Source organism: Fukomys damarensis, unplaced genomic scaffold (genome assembly GCF_012274545.1).
Source record: "Fukomys damarensis isolate Sample0158 unplaced genomic scaffold, DMR_v1.0_HiC HiC_scaffold_1, whole genome shotgun sequence".
Classification (NCBI taxonomy): Eukaryota; Metazoa; Chordata; class Mammalia; order Rodentia; family Bathyergidae; genus Fukomys; species Fukomys damarensis.
In genome coordinates this window covers 30,760,957-30,781,427 of record NW_022900913.1, presented here as the reverse complement: position 1 = coordinate 30,781,427, position 20,471 = coordinate 30,760,957, and the positions used below count along the sequence as shown (strand labels likewise).

The 20,471-nt window shown below is 42.0% G+C and overlaps 1 protein-coding gene and 1 pseudogene across 4 annotated transcripts in view; both read left to right on the top strand.

Annotated features, from left to right (window-relative positions):
• The window catches only part of Dab2 (DAB adaptor protein 2), a 50,724-nt gene extending 38,920 nt beyond the window's left edge, over positions 1–11,804 (top strand). For 2 of the 4 annotated variants that reach the window (XM_010607765.1, XM_019205072.1), the window contains 6 exons: positions 285–938; positions 1,928–2,090; positions 6,809–7,438; positions 7,977–8,086; positions 8,547–8,614; positions 10,044–11,804. In XM_010607765.1, the coding sequence (XP_010606067.1) occupies positions 285–938; positions 1,928–2,090; positions 6,809–7,438; positions 7,977–8,086; positions 8,547–8,612 (1,623 nt within the window). In that variant the 3' untranslated portion in view covers positions 8,613–8,614; positions 10,044–11,804. The remainder of the gene's footprint in view (positions 1–284; positions 939–1,927; positions 2,091–6,808; positions 7,439–7,976; positions 8,087–8,546; positions 8,615–10,043) is intronic. The other 2 variants (XM_019205074.1, XM_019205073.1) reach the window with 1 other exon arrangement.
• Positions 11,805–18,546: 6,742 nt separating this feature from the next.
• On the top strand, positions 18,547–18,687 carry LOC117285535 (annotated as a pseudogene).
• The last annotated feature ends 1,784 nt before the right edge of the window (positions 18,688–20,471 follow it).

Here is a 20,471-nt window from a genome sequence, read left to right as displayed (position 1 = left end):
CAGTAAGTCATCAACAGGAAGTAAGATTTCACTTAGTGAAGGGGCAACAAGGTTGAGAAATACAAGAGCGCGTTGTAAGGGAGGGGAAGGGAAATCCAGTGCACAGTGAGTAAATGTTCTCTGGGAGGTGATGGGGGGAGAACAGCCACCCAGTTTATGGAGACCAAATTCTAATGAGAATTTCAGTGATCCTAGTCATTTTATATAGTTTACTCATTTGAAGTCGTAACATGGACTAACACTTTCTTCTTCTTTTTTTTTTTTTTCCTTCCCAAATGTGATAGGAAAGCAAAGATATCCTGTTAGTGGATCTAAACTCTGAAATCGACACCAATCAGAATTCTTTAAGAGAAAATCCGTTCTTAACAAATGGCATCACCTCCTCCTCTCTTCCTCGACCAAAACCTCAGGCACCCTTCTTGCCTGAAAATGCCTTTTCCGCCAATCTCAACTTCTTTCCCACACCTAACCCTGATCCTTTCCGTGATGATCCTTTTGCACAGCCAGACCAATCGACACCCTCTTCGTTTGATTCTCTCAAACCTGCAGATCAGAAGAAAGAGAATTTGAGTAGTGTGTCTACTCCACTGAGTAATGGGCCCCAGAATGGTGATGTTGATTACTTTGGTCAGCAATTTGACCAAATCTCTAACCGGACTGGCAAACAGGAAGCTCAGGCAGGCCCATGGCCCTTTTCAAGTACGCAAAGCCAGCCAGCAGTGAGAACTCAAAATGGGGTATCTGAAAGAGAACAGAACGGCTTCCATATCAAATCTTCCCCGAACCCTTTTGTGGGAAACCCTCCCACAGGACTCTCTGTACCGAATGGCATAAAGCAGGACTTGGAAAGCTCTGTCCAGTCCTCACCACATGACTCCATAGCTATTATCCCACCTCCACAAAGTACCAAACCAGGAAGAGGCAGAAGGACTCCTAAGGTGAATTGTCTTCTCCACATCTCCATTAGCAGAGTGCATGCTCGGTACCAAAGGGTGGTGTGACGCAAGCTCTTTCTGCTGCTCTTATAGTATCCGCGTGGCTGTAAATAGAAGGTGGGATCAGGCACAGCTGTTCTGCAGGAGAGCCTTCCTCTAGTAGCCATTCTTTCTAAGTTTCTCAGCAGTGTTTGTCACACCTGCTTTCCCTTTGCATGCCTTGTCATTTACTACTAAACTAAACACAAGTTTTTCCATTTTTAATGCTGCTATGCTTCTCTGCCTCTGGTAAGTTTGATTGTCGTGTTCTGGGACGGGAGGGCAAGAGTTGCCGTGACCCCCTTTGTCCCTTCCCACACTAACTCACACAGTGCACACCCATCCTATTGCATTAATGTCCACGGGGGTGGTGGTGTAAAACTCTCAAGCTTATCTCCTCTTTTAAACATTGACTCAATAACCCGTTTTCTTAAAAGAGGCTCGCAGATGTACTAATACCAGCTTCATTCAAATGCAGTTTCTATAGGTTATCTTTTTAAAACTCTCGTAGTAGTACGCAATTTTACCTAATCATTAACTTTATCTTTTCTGTGTAGACTTATTTAGATCCAGTGGGATGGTCCAAATTACTTAGGGGGCTTATTTGTAGTCACCTTTTCTTTCTCAGCTTCAAGCCTCGAGTCAGTCAGGAGACCACACTGATACAAATAAGTTAATGAAATGAGTTTTCATTTTTCAAGTCTTAGGTTGTATCAGTCACTAAGTCCCAGTAGTCAACCCATTGTAGCAGTCTTTATCATTTAATCCTTCCCTTTTGGTCTCTTACGTAGTTCTTATTTTACTTATTTTGGGGCAGTTGTACTTGTTTCTCAGTAATAGGAAAAAAAATTTCTTTTTGTGGAACTCAAATTTGGGGTAAAGAGTAGGAAACAGATCGGGGCTGTGTTCTGTGTTGCTGAGTGACTCTTCTCCCTCCCTCCCTGCCCTGTCAGTCTTCAGCAAATGACTTGCTTGCATCAGACATCTTTGCTCCTCCCGTCTCAGAACCTCCAGGCCAGACGTCCCCCACAGGACAGTCTGTAGTCCCGCAGACCAACCCTCTGGATCTCTTCAAAACAAGTGTCCCGACCCCAGTGACACCTCTTGCCAGTCTAGGTAAGTGCCTAGAGATATGGTTAGGTACAACTCTGCTACTTTCATCCCTAGACTCATGATCCACAGGGGACTGCATTTCCTATCAGAATAGTGGGTTCCTAGGCCTAAAACTGCAAATCCAAGGCAGCTCTTCTCTCACTTTTACTCTTGTACAACTCAGCTCCATTTGATACTCTTGGCATGTGACAAGAAATCCATTTTCAACATTTCAGGTAGTGGCACCAACTGGTAATGTTTTCTTGGGAGATGGCTGTAAGGGAATGTGAAGCCCAGTGCAGCTTCAGTGGTGAAAGGAGATGAAACCAGCGTCTTGTCTGTTGTCTATATTGGGAAAGTAGTAAGATGCGTGCCTTCCATGCCATGTGCCATACAGATTGGAGACCTATCCCTTTTTGAAGCAGTATGTGCCCCAAGTGGGGTATAAGTGAAGGCTGAGGCAAGTCTAAGACGTAGGATGAGTCTTAGGTTCTGGGCCCAGCGTAGATAAGTGTGGACCAGTCTTCATCCCAGTCAGTCTGTTGTACTTCCTCCTTAGCAGTTCCGCCAACATTTTGCTAACAGAGTGTCTTCGTAGAGGTAGAAGGTAAGTCCTTGAAACCTGGAGTTGGAAGAAGCTCAAAATATAAGAAGAGTGGGAATTACATCAGATATCTAGGATGTGCCAGCGCTCTCATTTATGAAAGTGTTGTTAGCTGCATCAGCCACCTGGCCCCTCTGCTGTAGCAGGATAGCAAAGGCATGCGACTGAGGGCTGGTCCTCCCACCCTTTGTCCATAGCCTCCTGTTCTTTTTCATTCCATGGTTCAGTTTTAAGAAACCCCAGCAGTAGTTCTTGCTGTCCTGCTGGGGACTCTGTTTTTCTGCTGCTTGGCACCTCTACAAATTGAAATCGATTCTGGCTTGGGAGGTAGGGTACAACAGATTAAGAAGGACTCTCTCCTCCCTCTTTGGTAAAATTTGACCAGAGATCTTGGTTTTCTTTCCCTCTTGCAGTCAGTCACCAGGCTACCAGGCTACTGCTGTGTCTTTTCTTCTTCTTCTTCTTCTTCTTCTTCTTCTTCTTCTTCTTCTTCTTCTTCTTCTTCTTCTTCTTCTTCTTCTTCTTCTTCTTCTTCTTCTTCTTCTTCTTCTTCTTCTTCTTCTTCTTCTTCTTCTTCTTCTTCTTCTTCTTCTTCTTCTTCTTCTTCTTCTTCTTCTTCTTCTTCTTCTTCTTCTTCTTCTTCTTCTTCTTCTTCTTCTTCTTCTTCTTCTTCTTCTTCTTCTTCTTCTTCTTCTTCTTCTTCTTCTTCTTCTTCTTCTTCTTCTTCTTCCTCTTCCTCTTCCTCTTCCTCTTCCTCTTCCTCCTCTTCCTCTTCCTCTTCCTCTTCCTCTTCTTCTTCTTTCTTCTTCTTCTTCTTCTTCCTCTTCCTCTTCCTCTTCCTCTTCTTCTTCTTCTTCTTTCTTCTTCTTTCTTCTTCTTCTCTTTCTTCTTTTCCCCTTTGCTGCTTTCTGCAAAGGAAAATATTTTATTTCAGCCACAATAAATCTGTTTAATGTTATCAGGGTGGGGGTGGGGTAGTACAGAACTACCGAGGGGCTGAAATCCATGTGAGTATGAGAAGCTGTTGTGTTCCAGGTCTCTGCTCGGCATTTTCATGGACTCTCCCTAAACATTTTCTGTCTCTTGGGTCTTCCCCTTTCTGCATGGTCTGTTTCCTACATTCCCAGTACAGCAGGTTAGTACCTTTCTGTACAGAAAGCCAGAAAACTGGCATGCAATGCATGTGACATGATCACATCCCAGAGCTTTGCAGTCTAATATCAATACCCTGAAGGATTTTTACAGCCAATATTTAACAAGTCAGCCTGAAAATACAGCTGGACCCTATAACTGTTAATTTATTCAGACGAAGTGAAGCTTTTTGGCTAAGTGCCCCTGCTGAGGCCTTGGGGTATACAACTGCAGAATACTGATGATTCTTTTAAGTTCTGACATGGATCTCAAACTGAGCTCTACAGTATAGCCCCTGTCCACTAGCAGGGATCCTCAGCCAAGCCATGGAAGGTTGGAGGTCTGGCTTCCGCTGGACCAGCTGGGGAACTGTCTCCTCTGGAGACCTGCGGGGGTGGGGAGAGGGTGTCAGAGAAAGCTGAGTCCTAGGCTTTGACTGGCTACCCCGTTTTTCCATGTAGCTTCAGAAGGCAATAAAATTGATGTTTTATACCCATGCTGCCTTTTCCTTAGTCCTTGGCCCTATTTTCTCCAGCTGGGATATAAATGTCTTAGAAATACAACATGTGGAATGTGGTAGATGGCAATGAAGGCCAAAATTAGCATATACTGGGAAAGCCTTTTGTTCCTGGAAAATATAATAATTTTCTCTTTTTCCAAACACCACTCTTATTGATAGGATCTATGACTAAAGCCATGAATTTTCCTAAGGAAAGCCACGCAGTCCAAAGTGAAAGCTGATAGAATTCTACCTCTTTGTGCGTGTGTGCACATCTAACTGATGAAAATTATTAATGAGAGACTCTGGCTTCAGCTAATAAAGTTTATTTTTTCATTAAGTTTATCGGTACATTTTAGGTAGGCATTATGATCACATTCATCATTGGAAATTTGTACCTGCACATGATATATCTTTGTTCTTTTTTTTTCCAATTCACCTTCTCTTCTACCCCTCCACTCCTCCATATTTACAAAAATCTTTGTTTCCATTTTTTCCTTCTTTTCTCATTCAGAAAATTTTAATAAAATTTTGTTTTATTAAAATTTAATAAAATTTGTTTTAAAATACTAGCAGTAGCCGGGTGTGGTGGCACATGCCTGTAATCCCAGAACTGGGGAGGCTGAGGCGGGAAGATTGCTGTGAGTTTGAGACAAGCCTGGGCTACATAGTGAGTTCCAGGTCAGTCTCAACAATATAATGAGACCCTGTCTCAAAAAAAAAAAAAACACTATGCTAGTGGTAGGGCCTATATTATGTTGTATTATAGATTCTAAGAGAAATTATCCCCTAGTGTTTTATGAAGACTTACATTCTTTAGTGCAAGTGAAACTTAATTTCTATATCTGTGATATTGAATTAACATACCATGTAGAAAAAAAAAATAGTCCAGTGCTTGCTGTAAGACAGGGTTCTGGATTCAAAGCCGGTGTGCCTGAGTTTTTCTCTATGGGCACAGACAGCAATAACTTTCCCAATTTTAATTACATTCTTTATCCAGTTCCGTCACCTCACAACAAGCATGTTGATTAAATAAGGTGGCCTTTTCTAGAACTTCCCTCTCTGTCAGTACAAATGCATTCCCAGCCACATGGCAAGCATTCATGACAAGAGAGAATTTGAGTACTAAGAAAGTATAAGAAGAGTATTTGGCTTGATCAATCCCAGCCAACGTTTACTAAGTACTACTCACTCTAGTAGCAAAAATAATCCCAAACTAAGATGGAAGGCCTCTGCTTAGTGGATTAGAAATCGGGGAATACTGTGCTCCCAAACCTTACAGCAAATAAAGTAGATTTTGAGAGCAGAATATCCGCATCAACCATAAAGACATATGAAGCTGAACTTAGGGATTTTGTGAGTGGTAACAGTTTTAACTGTCTCATTAATACACTTGGAAGAGAAGGGCAGAAGATGCTCTATGTATTTGAAAAAGATGCAGAGAATAAGCCTCTCAAGAGAGAAAGGGAATTGGAGAGAGCTGGATTTTCCTGATTCAACTAATCTCTTTTTTAAAGATTTTTTCTTATTTATTTATTTAGGTTCCTGGGATAGAACTCAGGACCTTGTGCTTGCGAGGCAGGCGGCAGAACCACTGAGCTAAATCCCCGGCCCCATGATTTAACTGATTCTTAATGAACATGAAAAGGCTGCGGGGAATAGAGCCGTTCACCCACCCAGATCACACGCCCTGCACCTTTGTTTGTTTCCTTTCTTTTCTCTCCTCCCTTTCTCATTTAAATACTCTGTTCTACTTTTTGGCAGGGTTTGGTGAATGATACATGGCAGGAAGCACTTTTATTTGAAACAGCCCTCCCAGGATAACAGCCTTTCCTCCATTTTCGTATATAAAACTCTAAAGCTGTCTTGGCATCAGCCAAACTTTATCTATATAGCTATATCAACTTTGGCAGTGTTAAAAAGCAGAGAAACTTTGAAATAGTTTCTTTGGGATGGAAGCATGTTGAGACCTTATGCTTGTGCGTAATAGCTGCTTTCCATGTCTCCAAGCACAAGCCAGCTGCTAAATGAAAAGACAATGACTCAGAGCATCCAATGGATTATCTTAATTGCTTCATCCCCAGCAAAGTTTATATATAGAAATGTTCACAGCAGTCCCTACTTTTTTCAGGCTCTGGTCTAGTTGTTTGGGATACATCAATTTTATTATTTTTTGTTGTTATTGTTGTTTTATGTATGATAAAGACTCAGTTTTTCATGATTAGGCATTTATTGATTGTATTAACCTTCTGGTGAGGAAAGTAAAAAAAATATGGTACAAAGAACATGGGCCTCGAAATTGCAACCAGCATTCAAATACTAGCTATGGTGTGTCAGCCAGTTAACTTTTGCAGTGCTTGAACCTCTTAGAGCTTTTTTTTCCATATCATCCTTAAGGCATAATGAAGGCTTAGACAGGTGCTTTATAAATGCTCCAGAGACTCCTGCTTCCAAAAGAGTCCACTTCAGGGCTGTCTCCTGATGAGCGCCTTCTCCTTCTTCCTTCAGGTGGTACACCGGTGTCACCCCCTCAAGCAGGACCATGGAACGCACCCATTGTCTTTAACCAGTCCACTCCAATAGTCCCGGGAGCCATGTTAGGAGGCCAACCTGCAACTTTCAGCCAGGCAGCTGTTTTCGGTACTAGCCCAGCTGTTCAGTGTTGGAGTCAGCCTTCATCTTTTATAGCCTCAACTTGCCCCTCACCTCCTGCAGTTTGGGGTTCTTCTGTATCTGTGGTACCCAATTGTTGGCCAGCAACAAGCCCATTGGGGAACCCTTTCCAGAGCAATATTTTTCCTCCACCATCTGCTCTTTCCTCTTCCACGCTGCCCTCACTTGTAGTCAGTCCTCCTCAGCCACCTCCCAGAACTGCTCCAAAGGACATCCCCAGCGATGCCTTCACTGCCTTAGACCCGCTTGGGGATACAGAAGTCAAGGAAGTGAAAGAAATGTTTAAGGACTTCCAGTTGCGGCAGCCACCTGCTGTGCCCTCAAGGAAGGGAGAGCAGCCTTCTTCTGGGACTTCCAGTGCCTTTTCCAGTTATTTCAACAGCAAAGTTGGCATTCCCCAAGAGAATGTAGACCATGATGATTTTGATGCTAATCAACTGTTGAACAAGATCAACAAGCTCAGCGGTGAGTACTCACTTCTCTGCCTGCTGTGCCAGCTGTTTCTGCTGTCATATGGGTCCAAGGAGGCCCCTCAGAAGAGCCTTCTCTTGTCTTCCAATAGTCACTCTTGTTTTCTTTGGTATTCAGTAGTTTTGCAGACCACAGTAACCGTTTACCTTTTGGACCCAACTATTAATCTTAGCCAATTTTATAGATTGGCCCAATGCTGCCCTCTAGTGATAGTTATTAAAAGGGCTGCCAAGAGTTGTTGAAATATGACGGATTGGAGGACTATATAATAAAGCTTCGTCCATTTCCCATGGTTTTAAGGGAGCTCTGAATCTCACTCACTTCAGACAAATACATATGGCTTTCGCTTCTTAAATGGGATCGATTTGTTTATGGTAATCACGGAGCATCCTAGTATTTTGCAGTGATTTTTATACCATTGGGTGTATATTACAAAAGTAAACAACTAAATTTCAAAGATAAACTGAATGGGGGGTATGTGCCACAATTGAGGAAACCTCATTTCCTGACTGCTTGGGATTTTTCTTTCTAGAACCACCAAAGCCAGCCCCCAGACAAGGTTCCCTGTCAGTTACCAAATCAACCAACAAAGCCTTTGAGAATCCTTTCTCTAAAGATTCCTTCAGCTCACCACAACCTTCTGTAAGTATCAACTCCTCAGATTTATCATGAGAACCTTCCCAGGATAAACATTCATTCAAACTGGACTAAGGTTATTTTTACAAGAACTACTTTCTCCTGGATTGGAGAAAAAAATAGAAGACACCATTCCTCACTCATTTCATCTGGCTTGTGAAAGCATTTTGAGAGAAAAGTGAACCAAAATGATATCTTAAAATCCATTTAAAGATCTAAGCTCTTGATTTCCTACCTATGATTTTATAGCTCATAAAAATATTTTCTAAATGCAGAGGCAGAATAAGTCAGCTGAACCCTGATTTTTAGTTAATAGTATACATCACCATCTGTAAACCAGTAAGCACAATTAATTGTAAATCCATTGGTTTGTTTATGACCTAAATGACTTTTAAAGGAATTTGAGAAGTTCTAATTGTTTTTTATGACTATAATTACATTTGTTGCCTGAATTATATCTCTTTAGATGGCTTCTCCTCAACCTGCATCTTCCGATGTATATAGGGATGCTTTTGGAAATCCTTTTGCCTAACTGTAAGTCGAAGTTCCTATTCAGCTTATTGGGAGTGGGAGGGATGACACCGGTAAAGAGTGAGATTTTATTTTCAGAATTGGAAAGAAAATAAAAATCTATAATTTAGCAGTTATAGAACTCTATACTGAGGTAATTCAACAACAGCTGGACATCAGTGAAAATAATTATTAAATGCATTAAGATGTGATGATACAGCCATGGGATAAGCTTGAGTTTTGATATTTCAATTCTGAATGGAAGTAAAACTTAATATAACGATATAACTCAAAAATGAGAACCAAATCTGTCATGTAAAGGTACAAGATCCCAATGATAAATGTAACTGTATTGTATACTTAAAAAGTACCAGTAAACTCAATGAAAAAAATCTAACTGAAATGATTAAAAAATATATAACTCAACATAATTTTTTAGCTTCCTAGCTTTTTATCTTGCATATCGAAGTGATTGCAAAGTGTCCTAGTGGTAACTTGTTTTCCTGAAAAAAGGTCCACGTTTGAGGACCTTCTGAAGCCGCCAAACAAGTTAACTAAATAGATCATGGTCACTAATCCTGCGGCACGTATTTCTTTTTTATGAGCCCTCTCAAGTAATCTGTGATATCAACTCTAAATTGGAGGCAGCTGCACTACTTCCTTCAGAACCAGTCAAAGATCAAAATTAGTCAGAAGGCTGGTTCTTCTGCAGTGGATTTCTTCCTAGATAAACTGTTGGGTATAACCTGTTGCAGCTTAGCCCCTGCCAGGGCTTGATGGAACCTGTTCTTTTTCAACAGTACTAATGTGTTCCTATTTTAAAAGACTGAAGTTAAGAGGGAAAAGGAGATATGTTTCCATTTTGGAGAAGGTAGGGGCAGCTGCTAAGGGTAGAACAATTAAAAGAATGAAAAGAATCCAAGCCCGTTTTTCTGCAGTATTCCTTTATGGAAGCATAGCCACTGAACTATGCCTTGACCCTTGATGTATAATTAAAAATATTTAAAATATATAATCTCACATGTGACCTCCACAGTCAGGTTGAGTTTGCAGCAGCCTCTTACCGGCAGACGGTAAGTTCCAAGACTCCCAGTGCTTACCTGGAACCTCAGATAGCACTGAACCCTCTCCACACTCTTCTCCCCATGCACAGCAGGATAAAGTTTAATTGGTAAATTAAGCACAGTAAGACATTAACCACAAATACTAATGACAATAACCCATTAAATGAATATATTAGATGGACATAACTTGTGAAAGAAAACAGCTAATGTTACTGAGCACTTCAGAATCACTTTATTGCTTGTTCTGCATTTATTGTTTTCTTCAGTTCCTCACATCGGCCTGGGAGATACTATTATTGACATTGCTTAATAATGACTAGATATTTAACACATTGATATTCAATCCAAACATTCTAATCGGAAGTTTTTTCTTCTCCATATTTCTGTAGGAACTTGGAATGCTGACTATCCACGGCGTGATAAGGTTGGCCTTAGTCATCAAGGACAAAGCTAAAAGTCAGACACTTCCTGACCACTGTCCTTGTTCCAGCTTTGACAAATTATCTGTTGCCTTATTTCTTATTGCCTCTTCCACTTGTAAAATTTCTTTCACTTTATGTCTAAGCTAAAGCTAAACTGAATCAATGGCTTTAAGTAAATTAAGACCCTAAACTCTTTAGTTCAAATGTAAATGAAGTAGCTTTCCTACCAAATTACTATCTGTCGAGTTCCTAGACCCTTCCAAACATTATACCCTCTGCCTTCTGGTTGGATGATGCAGACGCCAACCCCTTTATATCACACTGTTTTTAGTAAATGGCCAATTCCTTCTTGCTTACTCTGAGGGTTCTCTTTTAGAGCATAAAACCTAAAATTCTAGTAAAACAAGACACTTTTTTAAAAGAACTTCCAACCATCACAGAGAAATGTTTAAATAAAATGGAAATCCAACTTCTCCTCAGATTCTTTGGACTCTAATACACCTGAGGACATTTTTAAAGACAGTTTCTCCTCTTTCTTAAGATCAACCTCTCTCAAAGCCAAGATTGTCCTTGTGCTAACTTTCTAGCTATTGCAAATGAGGGGAAAGCATTCATCTCTCTTTGTCTTTTCCCTCTGATTCTCTGTTCAGTCTGTATTGTTCCTGGGCTCGGATTTCCCCCATCTAGGCTTTTTGTTTGTTTTTGTTTTGTTTTGTTTTATTTTCTGTTTCTGTTGTTTTGTTTTGTTTTGCTTTTTACACACAACAGGTTTTCATGGGATTAAAAAAATATCAAATGATTCACAGACCCGGAGCCTGGCTTGCTCCTGAGTAAATGCTAGTCCCAGAAACTGTATGTGTGCACCCTGTAAACTTTCACAGAGGAGGGAGCACCCTCAAGCTGAAGTCCAGAAACAGATGAATGTGGAAGAGAATTTGAGCTCCATTCCGCAATGAAGGACCGTGTTCTACAGAACAGCGCATCATGAAGCTAAATGTGACTGTGCCCAACACACTGGTGCTTGTTGGAGGATGGGGGACATGCAAGTCCTTTACCAAGTAACTGGAAAACTTTCTGGAAGCCACAGTTTCATAGTTAGTAGGAAGATAAATGGGAGGGGAAAAGGTTATGGACAAGTATTTGGCGTTATCGTCAAAAATCTCATGTCTGCAGTATTTTTTCCCCATAACCTTGGAAACTTTCCCAGTTCATTTTCAGTCCTATTGTTAGCACAGTTCTGAAGGGTTTGTTCTTGCCAAAATGAGTTTTGTTTTATGTGGGGGTTTTAAAAATGTTATCTCTTGACCCTCAATGCTCAGGTTCTTGTGGGTGTTAATCAACCACATCCAGTGTTACCTTTCCGGGAATAAAGTGGACAACTGCTCAGGATTTAAACAAGGTGACCTTGGGAGCCTCTTGATTAGCTCCAGGTAGCCCATGCTAAAGTCCTGTGGTTTTGTGTTTAATGGGAACAGCTGATTATACATGGCATAATTTTTCGTCTGGCTTCCTACTCAGTCATAAACAAAGACTTGAAATAGTACTTTAAAGGTCCAAATACCTAAAAGTGCTGTACTGGAGGCATCTATTTCTAGGTAGTTGAATTTTTGAAAGCAATGATCAGCCACACAACTGTTTTGTATATACTTATTTTCTATTGCACTTTTCTGTATGCAAATTAAAGCTATAAATTTACTCATTTCAATAAACTGGAATGGCAAAATTGCATCTGTTGACACCAGTTTTTCTAATATTTGACCTTTTCTTTGAGTCGACCATTATGGAGCAAAGCCTACAGTAAATGTGAGTTAAAGAACATTCCAGAATATCATAAAGAAGAAGAGAAAGTGGAAATCCTTGAAGTGGGAGTATGAGTATGTTACCATCCAGTCTCCTTCAGTGCTGTATTCTCTTCGTGCTTTCATTGCTGGTAATTTAATGGAGCCCAATGGGTAAGACCTGCATCAGAATAATCTCAGCCGATGCCTAACATAGAACCACTCTCAGCACCATACTGGTCCATGCAACAATCTCCTCTGTGCCTCCTCCCCTTGGGCTTTATTCAGTCATGTTGGACCTTGCCAAGACAACATCAGGGGACCAATCTAGGCTGGTGCTGGCCACTCAGCACAGAGGCAGTGTGTGGTGGGCAGGTTAGTGGCAAGTGTTTTTGGTGTTAGACAATCCTAGAAGCTGACCTGGTAGAAGAGTTCCAGGCTGTCATTTATTTCAAGGAGACCCAGAAAGGGGTGGGGGTGTAGCTCAGTGACAGAGAATGTCCCTAGCATGTGCAAGGCCTTGAACTTGATCCCTAGCACTTTAAAAGCAGGACAGTAACAACAACAAAACCCTTGGAACTACGAGGAAGAAAATCCCAGGCAGGCTTCACTAGGTTGTGGACATCTCGGTGTGAAAACTTTCTCTAAGGAGTGACACACCTGTGGGATAGCCACCTTTTGGTACATACTGTCATGGGTTGCCTGACATTGCTGTCTTCTTTTTCACCTTAACTAAGACAGTTGATCTTTTTCTGATAGCAGTGAGGTGTAACACAGTTAGACAGACACTGCACAAAAGCAGCTACCAGAAGAACTGGAAGCAAATTGCAGATGAGATGGGAAGACTACTGATAAGAGCACGCTGCACAAATTGTCTGCCTTACTGAGGTGCTCTGCAGTATGTCTAACTTGTTAAGCCTGTGTGCTGTTTCCTTGTGGTTGAATCTCCAGTGCTTTTCCAAGCTTAACTCACTATGCTCATTGTGACTTTCATCTTTGTACAGTGCAGTAAGGAGGGAGAGGGTCAGAGAGGTGCTTATTAAAGTTGAATCAGCTCTGCCCTCAATGGTACTGGTGATATTCATATCTATGGTGGAAGTTCAGCATAGTGTGGGAGACCTGTTAAATTAAAAAGAGGGTTTCAGGTAGGCATTAAGTACTGTCTATCTAATTAAAACCTAAACTTTAATGGCCAGGATGCTCCCAAATTTCTCACACAAGGCAATACAAAGGGTAGAGGTATTGATTTTCTGGAGATAGCCTTATATTTGTGATGATATCCTGGACCGTTTATTTCAGTCCATCCAGACCATAACAACCTCATGTTAGTTTGTCCCTCATGCTTCAGAGAGGCCGCCATAGGCTCCAACTCAGGGAGAGTTTCTCATCAGCTTTCTATTATAAAACTGTGCAGTGGGAAAGAGATTCTTTTTAAACCAGTGATGTCAGACTTCCCCATCAAAGTGTTGACCATGGTGTTTAGAGAGCTTGGTGATGACTGTGTCCTTCCTGTGCTGAAAGCAAGAAGTGGGAGGGAAAGCAGCACATGTAGCTAACTCAGGAGTTTGCTTGACCCTTGAATTACCTGATGAGTGAGGACACCGACCCACATGACTGGAATAGTTTCAGTACAAAGTCAGTGACAGATGGGAGCTGCCTGAAAGTTCCTGGCAAATATTTAAGCAATTACTGTTTGAGGAGATTGCTAAATAATAAAGCACCTAATTCTTGCTGGGAAATTATGTGTTTTTAACTAATTCTCTTCTCCTAAAGCTAACTAAAATTCACCTTCTAAGTTGATCTGCCAAACAGATGGATGGATGGGAACAAAGCTATGTACTAGCAGCAACTCTGTTAACATCTCCTAATTACTGCAGTGCTGATGATGGACCTCAGCCAGCCATTTGTCACCTCACCTAATGAGTGACCCGGCCCCTCATTTGCCCTTGCTTTGCTGGAATTATTCACTTAATTACTAAACCTCTGTTTGCACGAAAATCATGCAAGTGCTCTTCTCCAAGGAGACCAAAGTGTGGGCTGCTCACTGACTAAAGATGATGTTACATTAAAAAAGAAAACCCAAACAGTCTTCATGACTTTTTCTCATGATGCTGGTGGTGTAGCTTTCTATCAATTCACTCTTCATTTAGTTGGCTTCAATTATTATTTAATTGGAGGAAGGGAGGAAGAGAGGAGAGAGAGAGAGAGAGGGGAGAGTCCCAAAAGTTAGAGAGTAACCCAACAGGGCTAGAGCTGAGTCACAGACATGACAGATATCTTTAGAATGTGTCTCCCCAAAGTGCATACTTACTCATCGACTAGTTAGTTGATCATCATCGTTTGGGGTCAGCTGAGATGAGAGTATCGGACACAGAAGCAAACAGAAGGAGAATGGAAAGGCTGGCATGACGCTCGCCTCCTCTCCCTTCCCTGGCCAGAGAGATTGGGTTAGGGCCTTGATGGTAGGAAATGATAGGGCTGGAAGCCGAAGGGGCTGTCTCCCTTTGATAAAAGACCCTGGGGAGTTCTCAGCCCATGTCTCCATTAGGAATGGAGAGAATACTAACAGGAGGGCTCAGAGTAGCTAAAACTGGATGTCTTAGAGCTGCTCTAACATGAATATAGTCTGAATGCCTTAACAAACATTTCTCACAGTTCTAAAGGCTGCAGAATCCAAGACCAAGGCTCGCCTGTCTTTTGAATATTACTTTTGTTGGAAGTAATTTCCCATTTCAGTGTGGCCTCTCACACTGCCAGTGTTTACTCCTAGCCACCTTCTACCCTCCTTTCTACTCAGCCAGGAACATAACACACTTACACTCGCTTTCACTCTGAGCCTCTGAACTGACACACATTGTGGGGGTCCCACCCGATTCTGTGCTCCCAGGCAGCAGTGGTACAGAAGAGGGACTACATTGTGCCTATTTCCTGTATTCCTGGACATGCTCCATTTTCCCAGTAGACCTTTCTTCCCAAACAAAAGTTCAAACATAAAAGTATTCAGAATGTCAAAAGGGCAAAAGCAAGTGTGGAGCCAGCCGCAGAGTGCTCCTGAGAGCTGAGCTCTGCGCTGCTATCCAGGCTGCACCCCAGTAGGACAATGTGAAGAAGGCAAGGAGTGGGTGTGGGTTATTAGCCAGTGCAGCCCCACCTGCCTCCGAGGCTACTTCACCCCAAGTCGGACACCCCCTAAATACAGATCACAGCTTTCTGTAGCCCCTCAGCACCCCTCAAGGCAGGACAGAGGAGCCCCTGAGGTGCACAAAGCCCATTGTGGGGCAACTTGGCTAGAATATAGGAGCTGCAGAACGCAGGGCACTGGTTTCTGTGTCTTGTTATCATGAAAATCACCAAAAATAATAAAAATTGGAAAGGAGCCAGGGAAGCAAAGTCACTGCATGAGAGGCTTTAATGTTAACCTTATTTAAACCCAAATAAATGTGGTACTTCGGTGGTAAGGGTAACAGGAGGAGGACCATAAAACTCGTGAGCTTTGCATTTGCTCGAGAGCTTAGCAGTTCACTTTACCTCATGGCCAGTGCAGCATAACTGTTTGGACTTAGAGATGGCCCATAGAAGTTAACAAACAAGAGTAGCAAACACCTACTTAGCATATTATGACCAGACACCGTCATGATCGTGTTTCAATACACAATTTAATTTTCTTCTCAAATCTCTGAGCTGGCTGCTACATGAACCCCATTTTATCTAATGGCAAAGAGAACTTCAATAACTGGCCAAGGTCACACAGCTAGAAAATGGTGGAAATGAAGTCTCAAGGACAGGCTGTGGCCTTGTGTGTGATCTCATTAACCACAGAACCGTTCCAGGGTCTGCAAAAATGGATCCCATCACCTTTATGCCAGGAGAGCTTATAATCAGTAAGATTTTTATTGTCTTCACAAGTATTTCCTTTACACTTCCTGCAACCAATGTGTTTATCCCGAAAATGGATGAAAAACTATTTCTGGCCAATTTTTATTTGGGCAAGTCGATCTCTACTTGACCTCTCCAAAGCACAGTTTTAGAATGACTTACCACTTCAAGGTTTGATTTTTCTACCAGTTATAAATATTTACACATCAATTTAACCTCATACTCAGTCCGCGCTAAATCAGGTATTTCCTGTCAGCATAATTAAGTGTTTTTAGTGTAAGACTCTGCCACTTACGGTAAAAGATGGGTGTGAGTAATGTTCTCTCAATTTCTTCTACATTATAAACTAAACTATCCTGTACCTGCTCAAAGTCAGGCTAGGTCTGAGTTACACAGCACATTTGTCCGATTTTTTTGTCATTGTAACAGAACAATTTGAGATAAACAATTTAAAGAGGGAAAAGTTTTATTTTGGTTCAAGATTTCAGAGACTTCAGTCCATGTTAGGCTGGATATAAGGCAAAACCGTCGTGGCAGAAGGGCATGGAAGAAGAAAGCCGCTTACCTCATGGCAGCCAGGAAAGAGAATCACATGCGAGGGAGAGAGGGAGAGGGAGGGGAGGAGACAGAGGGGAGGAAGAGGGAGAGGGAGAGAGAATGCCGGTACTGGTTCCCTCGGTTTTGTTTTGTTGTTGTTGTTTGGTTTGGTTTGGTTTGGTTTGGTACCAGGGATCGAACTCGGGTACTTAGGCTTGCGAGGCAGGTGGCAGAACCACGGAGCTAAATCCCTGGCCTACTTTTTTATTTTTGTACTGGAGATTGAACCCAGGGCTTTTTCACTGAGCTGCATCCCCAGCTCCTTTGTTATTGTTTGAGACAGGATCTCATTAAATTGTTCAGGCTGGGGTTGTATGCGTGACTCTGCTTCAGCCTTCCAGAGAGCTGGGATTGCAGGCATCCATATCTGGCTCTTCTGCTTCTGTCGCTTCTAGGCACCCAGTCTATTGGACAATGCTGTCCATATTCAGAGGGGGATCTCCACCCTCAGTATTTTTTTAAAATTCTCTCTTCCTAAGTCTTTCAAAGTTCAGAGAGCCTATGGTGGTGATGATTTCTCTGTCTGTTACTTTGACAAACACAAACCCTTGCACTTTAGAGGCTGCCAAGTAACCATGCAAACACAGCGCAGGGAGAGATGCTTGCAGCCTGTCAGTGATAAACACAAAGCCCCACGATAGGGAAAAGCACAAGTCAGCAAGGAAAACAGGAAATGAGGAGCTGATGCAGGCCCATCTACAGGATTATGTTCCTGCCTAACTCACCTGTAATTATTGACTGGCCAAGTATGCAGAGAAGTATTAGCAGAATGTGCCTGGAAAAGACAGACAAACTTCTAAAATGAGGTCAAAAATTTGCTTACACTCTACTGTGGTCAAGAGGAAAAAATGTTTCTATATTGTTTTCCTCTTCTTCCTTTCTTTCTCTCATCAGAACTTCTGTACAAATCTTTACTCTGTGGGATATGAGTACCAACATTTTTTCAGGTCCTGTTAGCACAACCCAGTAACTCAGTATTTAAAAATGCCCCCCTCCTGCCCACTCTTCTCCAAGAGGCTTAGTTCTATGGTCAAAGGGAGAAAGATGTGGAGAAGGGATCCCCAGTAGGGTCCCTGTACTGTCTTCTGCTTCTTCCGGGCTCAACGCCTCGTGTCTCATTTACCTGCTCTCTCCTTGCGGGTTTCTGCAGCTGAGCTTTTAACTGGAGGTCTTGGGGTCCTGTCTACACATCTGGGGAGCCTGATGGTCCTCCCTGCTTCTTCATGCCCCTTCTTGACCCCACTAGCATTGTGGACTCCGAGCTTTGACTGTCAGTGCCTTTCCACTGTCGCCTTCCGCTCTGGGGCCCTGTTGTCCTGCCATAGCAAACCTTCCAGTGAACCCTCCAAGCTCTTGCCTCGCCTTCCTCAAGGGAAAGGGGATCAATGAACAATTTTTTTCTTCCTCCTCCTACTCCCATCTCTTCCATTGCCTCCTTCTTGTCCTACCCCTCCTGTTTTCCTCCCCCTGTAGTCTTCCTCCTGCTTTTTTATCTTCTTCCTTTTCCCTCCTCTTCTCCTTCTTCTTCTCCATCTCCTTCTCCCTCCATCTCCTCCTTCTCCTTCTTATTCTTCCTCCTCTTCACCTCCTCCTCCATCTTCTTCCTCTTCTCCTCCCTCTTTTCTCCCTCCTCCAGCTCCTCCTCCTTCTTTTTCTTCACTGATGAATGAACCCAGAGCCTTCACCCTGAGCTATATTCCCCAGCACACTTTTAGTTCTTTGTTTGTTTGTTTGTTTTTGTACCGGGGACCAAACTCAAGTCCTTATGCTTGCGAGACAGTCGCCAGAACCACTGAGCTAAATCTCCAACCTTAGTTTTCATTTTGAGATAGGATTTCATCAAGTTTCCCAGGCTGAGCTTGAACTTGTAGTCCTCCTCTTGCTTCAACTACGCAGTGTGCTGGAATTACAGACATGAGCTACTACACACAGCAAAAGAGGTACTTCTTGTTAATTTCTTCTTTGCCAAAGAAACCTAAGCCAAATTATTGCTTCCCTCTCTGCTCAAACACATGGCACAGATATATTTCTTCTAAACGGATTTCTTCCATATTAAGAAAGTCTAAAAGATAATCTCCAAGAGCCCCAGATGGCGAGGAGAGCAACGTGTCTTTGCCTCTAGTATTTTTTTGAGTGCTGGGATAGAACCGAGAGCCTCCCACAAGCTGGGCAAGTGCTCTACCCACAGCCTACCCTCAGCCTTCTTAACATGCCGATGCAGGTTTGATGAAAGGAGGGAAGGCCAGCACTGTCTTTGACAAGGACTGAAGAGGCTCTTGGGATGGACAGCACACACACAGTTAGTGTGATGACCTCATTCTAGACTTTGGCCCCAAAGTTGCTCAAAACTTACTCTCTTTGCTCCTCAATGTTTCTGAACAGTCTTTTCACATTCTCTGCATCCTAATCTGAGTTTCCCCCACTGCTTTGGCGGTCACAGAGGATCAATTGCTTCTTGATTTCACCATCTCCTTCCCTGGCTTCAAGGTTGACTCCTGAAGTTACAAAGCATCAAGAACACATGAATTTTTAAAAAATTGAGACATTTTGAGATTTTTCAAAACATTATCCCCTACTATATTTAGTTGGGTTGACATATTGTTGACAGTTTTATAAATTGAATATAATTTTATATTCAAATACTTGTGTCTTTCTGTCAAAATTTCCAAGTTCCAGAAGCAAAATATACTTGAATAGGAGTGAAATCAACTAATCGTGTAGCAACTATGTGATAATTATATCTGTTATGAGCCCACTGAATACTTTTGTGTGCTGTCAAAAATTAATGGAATAAAAGTAAAAGGACCAATGGGTTTGGTAACCAGAGAGACAGGGTAAGTAGTTATTCATTAACCAAAATAAAGACTACAAGAAGAGCTTCTTTGACACGGACAGAACACTATTTATATTTGATTTTAGATATGGGAAATCGAACTTACTGTGGACAAATCTTCAAATATATCTAGAGATTCATTAGAACATAAAGTTTGAAAGCAACACTATAAACTCTGTGTGGGGGGGTATTTAAATATATTTTAAATTGGCACTTTTAAGAATCTGTATTTGGAAAACAAGAACCCATTAAATTCTGATAAATGAAATTCAATTCACTTTCTGATCTCTGAGTCTAAAGTTTGCCTTAATTTTAAGAATGGATTCAGAAAGAAGGGATAGACTGAAAAGTAGACAGAGCAGAAAACAGACCCCTGAGGAATACCAACATTCGTGTGCTGTGTAGGGCAGAGGGGCTGGCAGATCAAGAATGAAATGCTGGTCACCAAAGTCAAGGGATCCATAAGCGTAGAGAATGGGCACTAGGGTCAGTGCTTCTAAGATGAAAAATCAGTACCAGGAAGTGTCCGTGGACTGTAGCAACACTTAGAATAAGAAAGGTAAAAAAAGCAGACTGAATTCAGTGAGAAATTTGGTACATATGGCAGAAGTTTGGCCAATGATGTAATAGTAAGAAAAAGAGTAAATAGACTTATTTAAAATAAAAGATACTTAAAAATGTTCACAAGTTGAAGAGAAGGAACTGGTTTAAATGCAGATATCAAGGATACGGAGGTGAGAACTAATAATGCAGAATCCTGGAAAGATGAAATGAGTGTAGAGCATCAGGTTTTCCTAAATAAAAGTACGCTTCCTAAGATTTTTGGAGCTGCAGGGAGGTCAACAGGGAAGGGGCCTACAGGGAGTCAAAGGAGACACAGAGAGAAATGGGGAAATGTGTTTGAGCAGGGTCCAGAGACAGACACATAGACGTGAATGCCCAACTGGACTAAGGTAAGGCCGTGGAAAGTCAAACTGTTAAGACTGACCCCACATTGAGGGTCTGTAGATATCGGCACAAGGGATGGAAGAGGTATAATGAGCTGAGCTAGTGAGAGCACTTCACTGGTGAGTGGGGAAAGAATATAATCTGAAAGGAAAACAAGGAGAAATCAAGGAGCTGGACACCTCGTTAAAGTGAAAGAAAGGGAATAAGGGGCATGTGACAAAAGGGTGAATGGAAGAATTGGAAATTGTGGTCAGAGTAGGGTACTGACATGTTCAAAACTAAAACTATTCAGGGCCAGGGATTTAGCTCAGCGGTTCGGCAGCCTGCCTTGCAAGCACAAGGACCCGAGTTCAATCCCCGGTA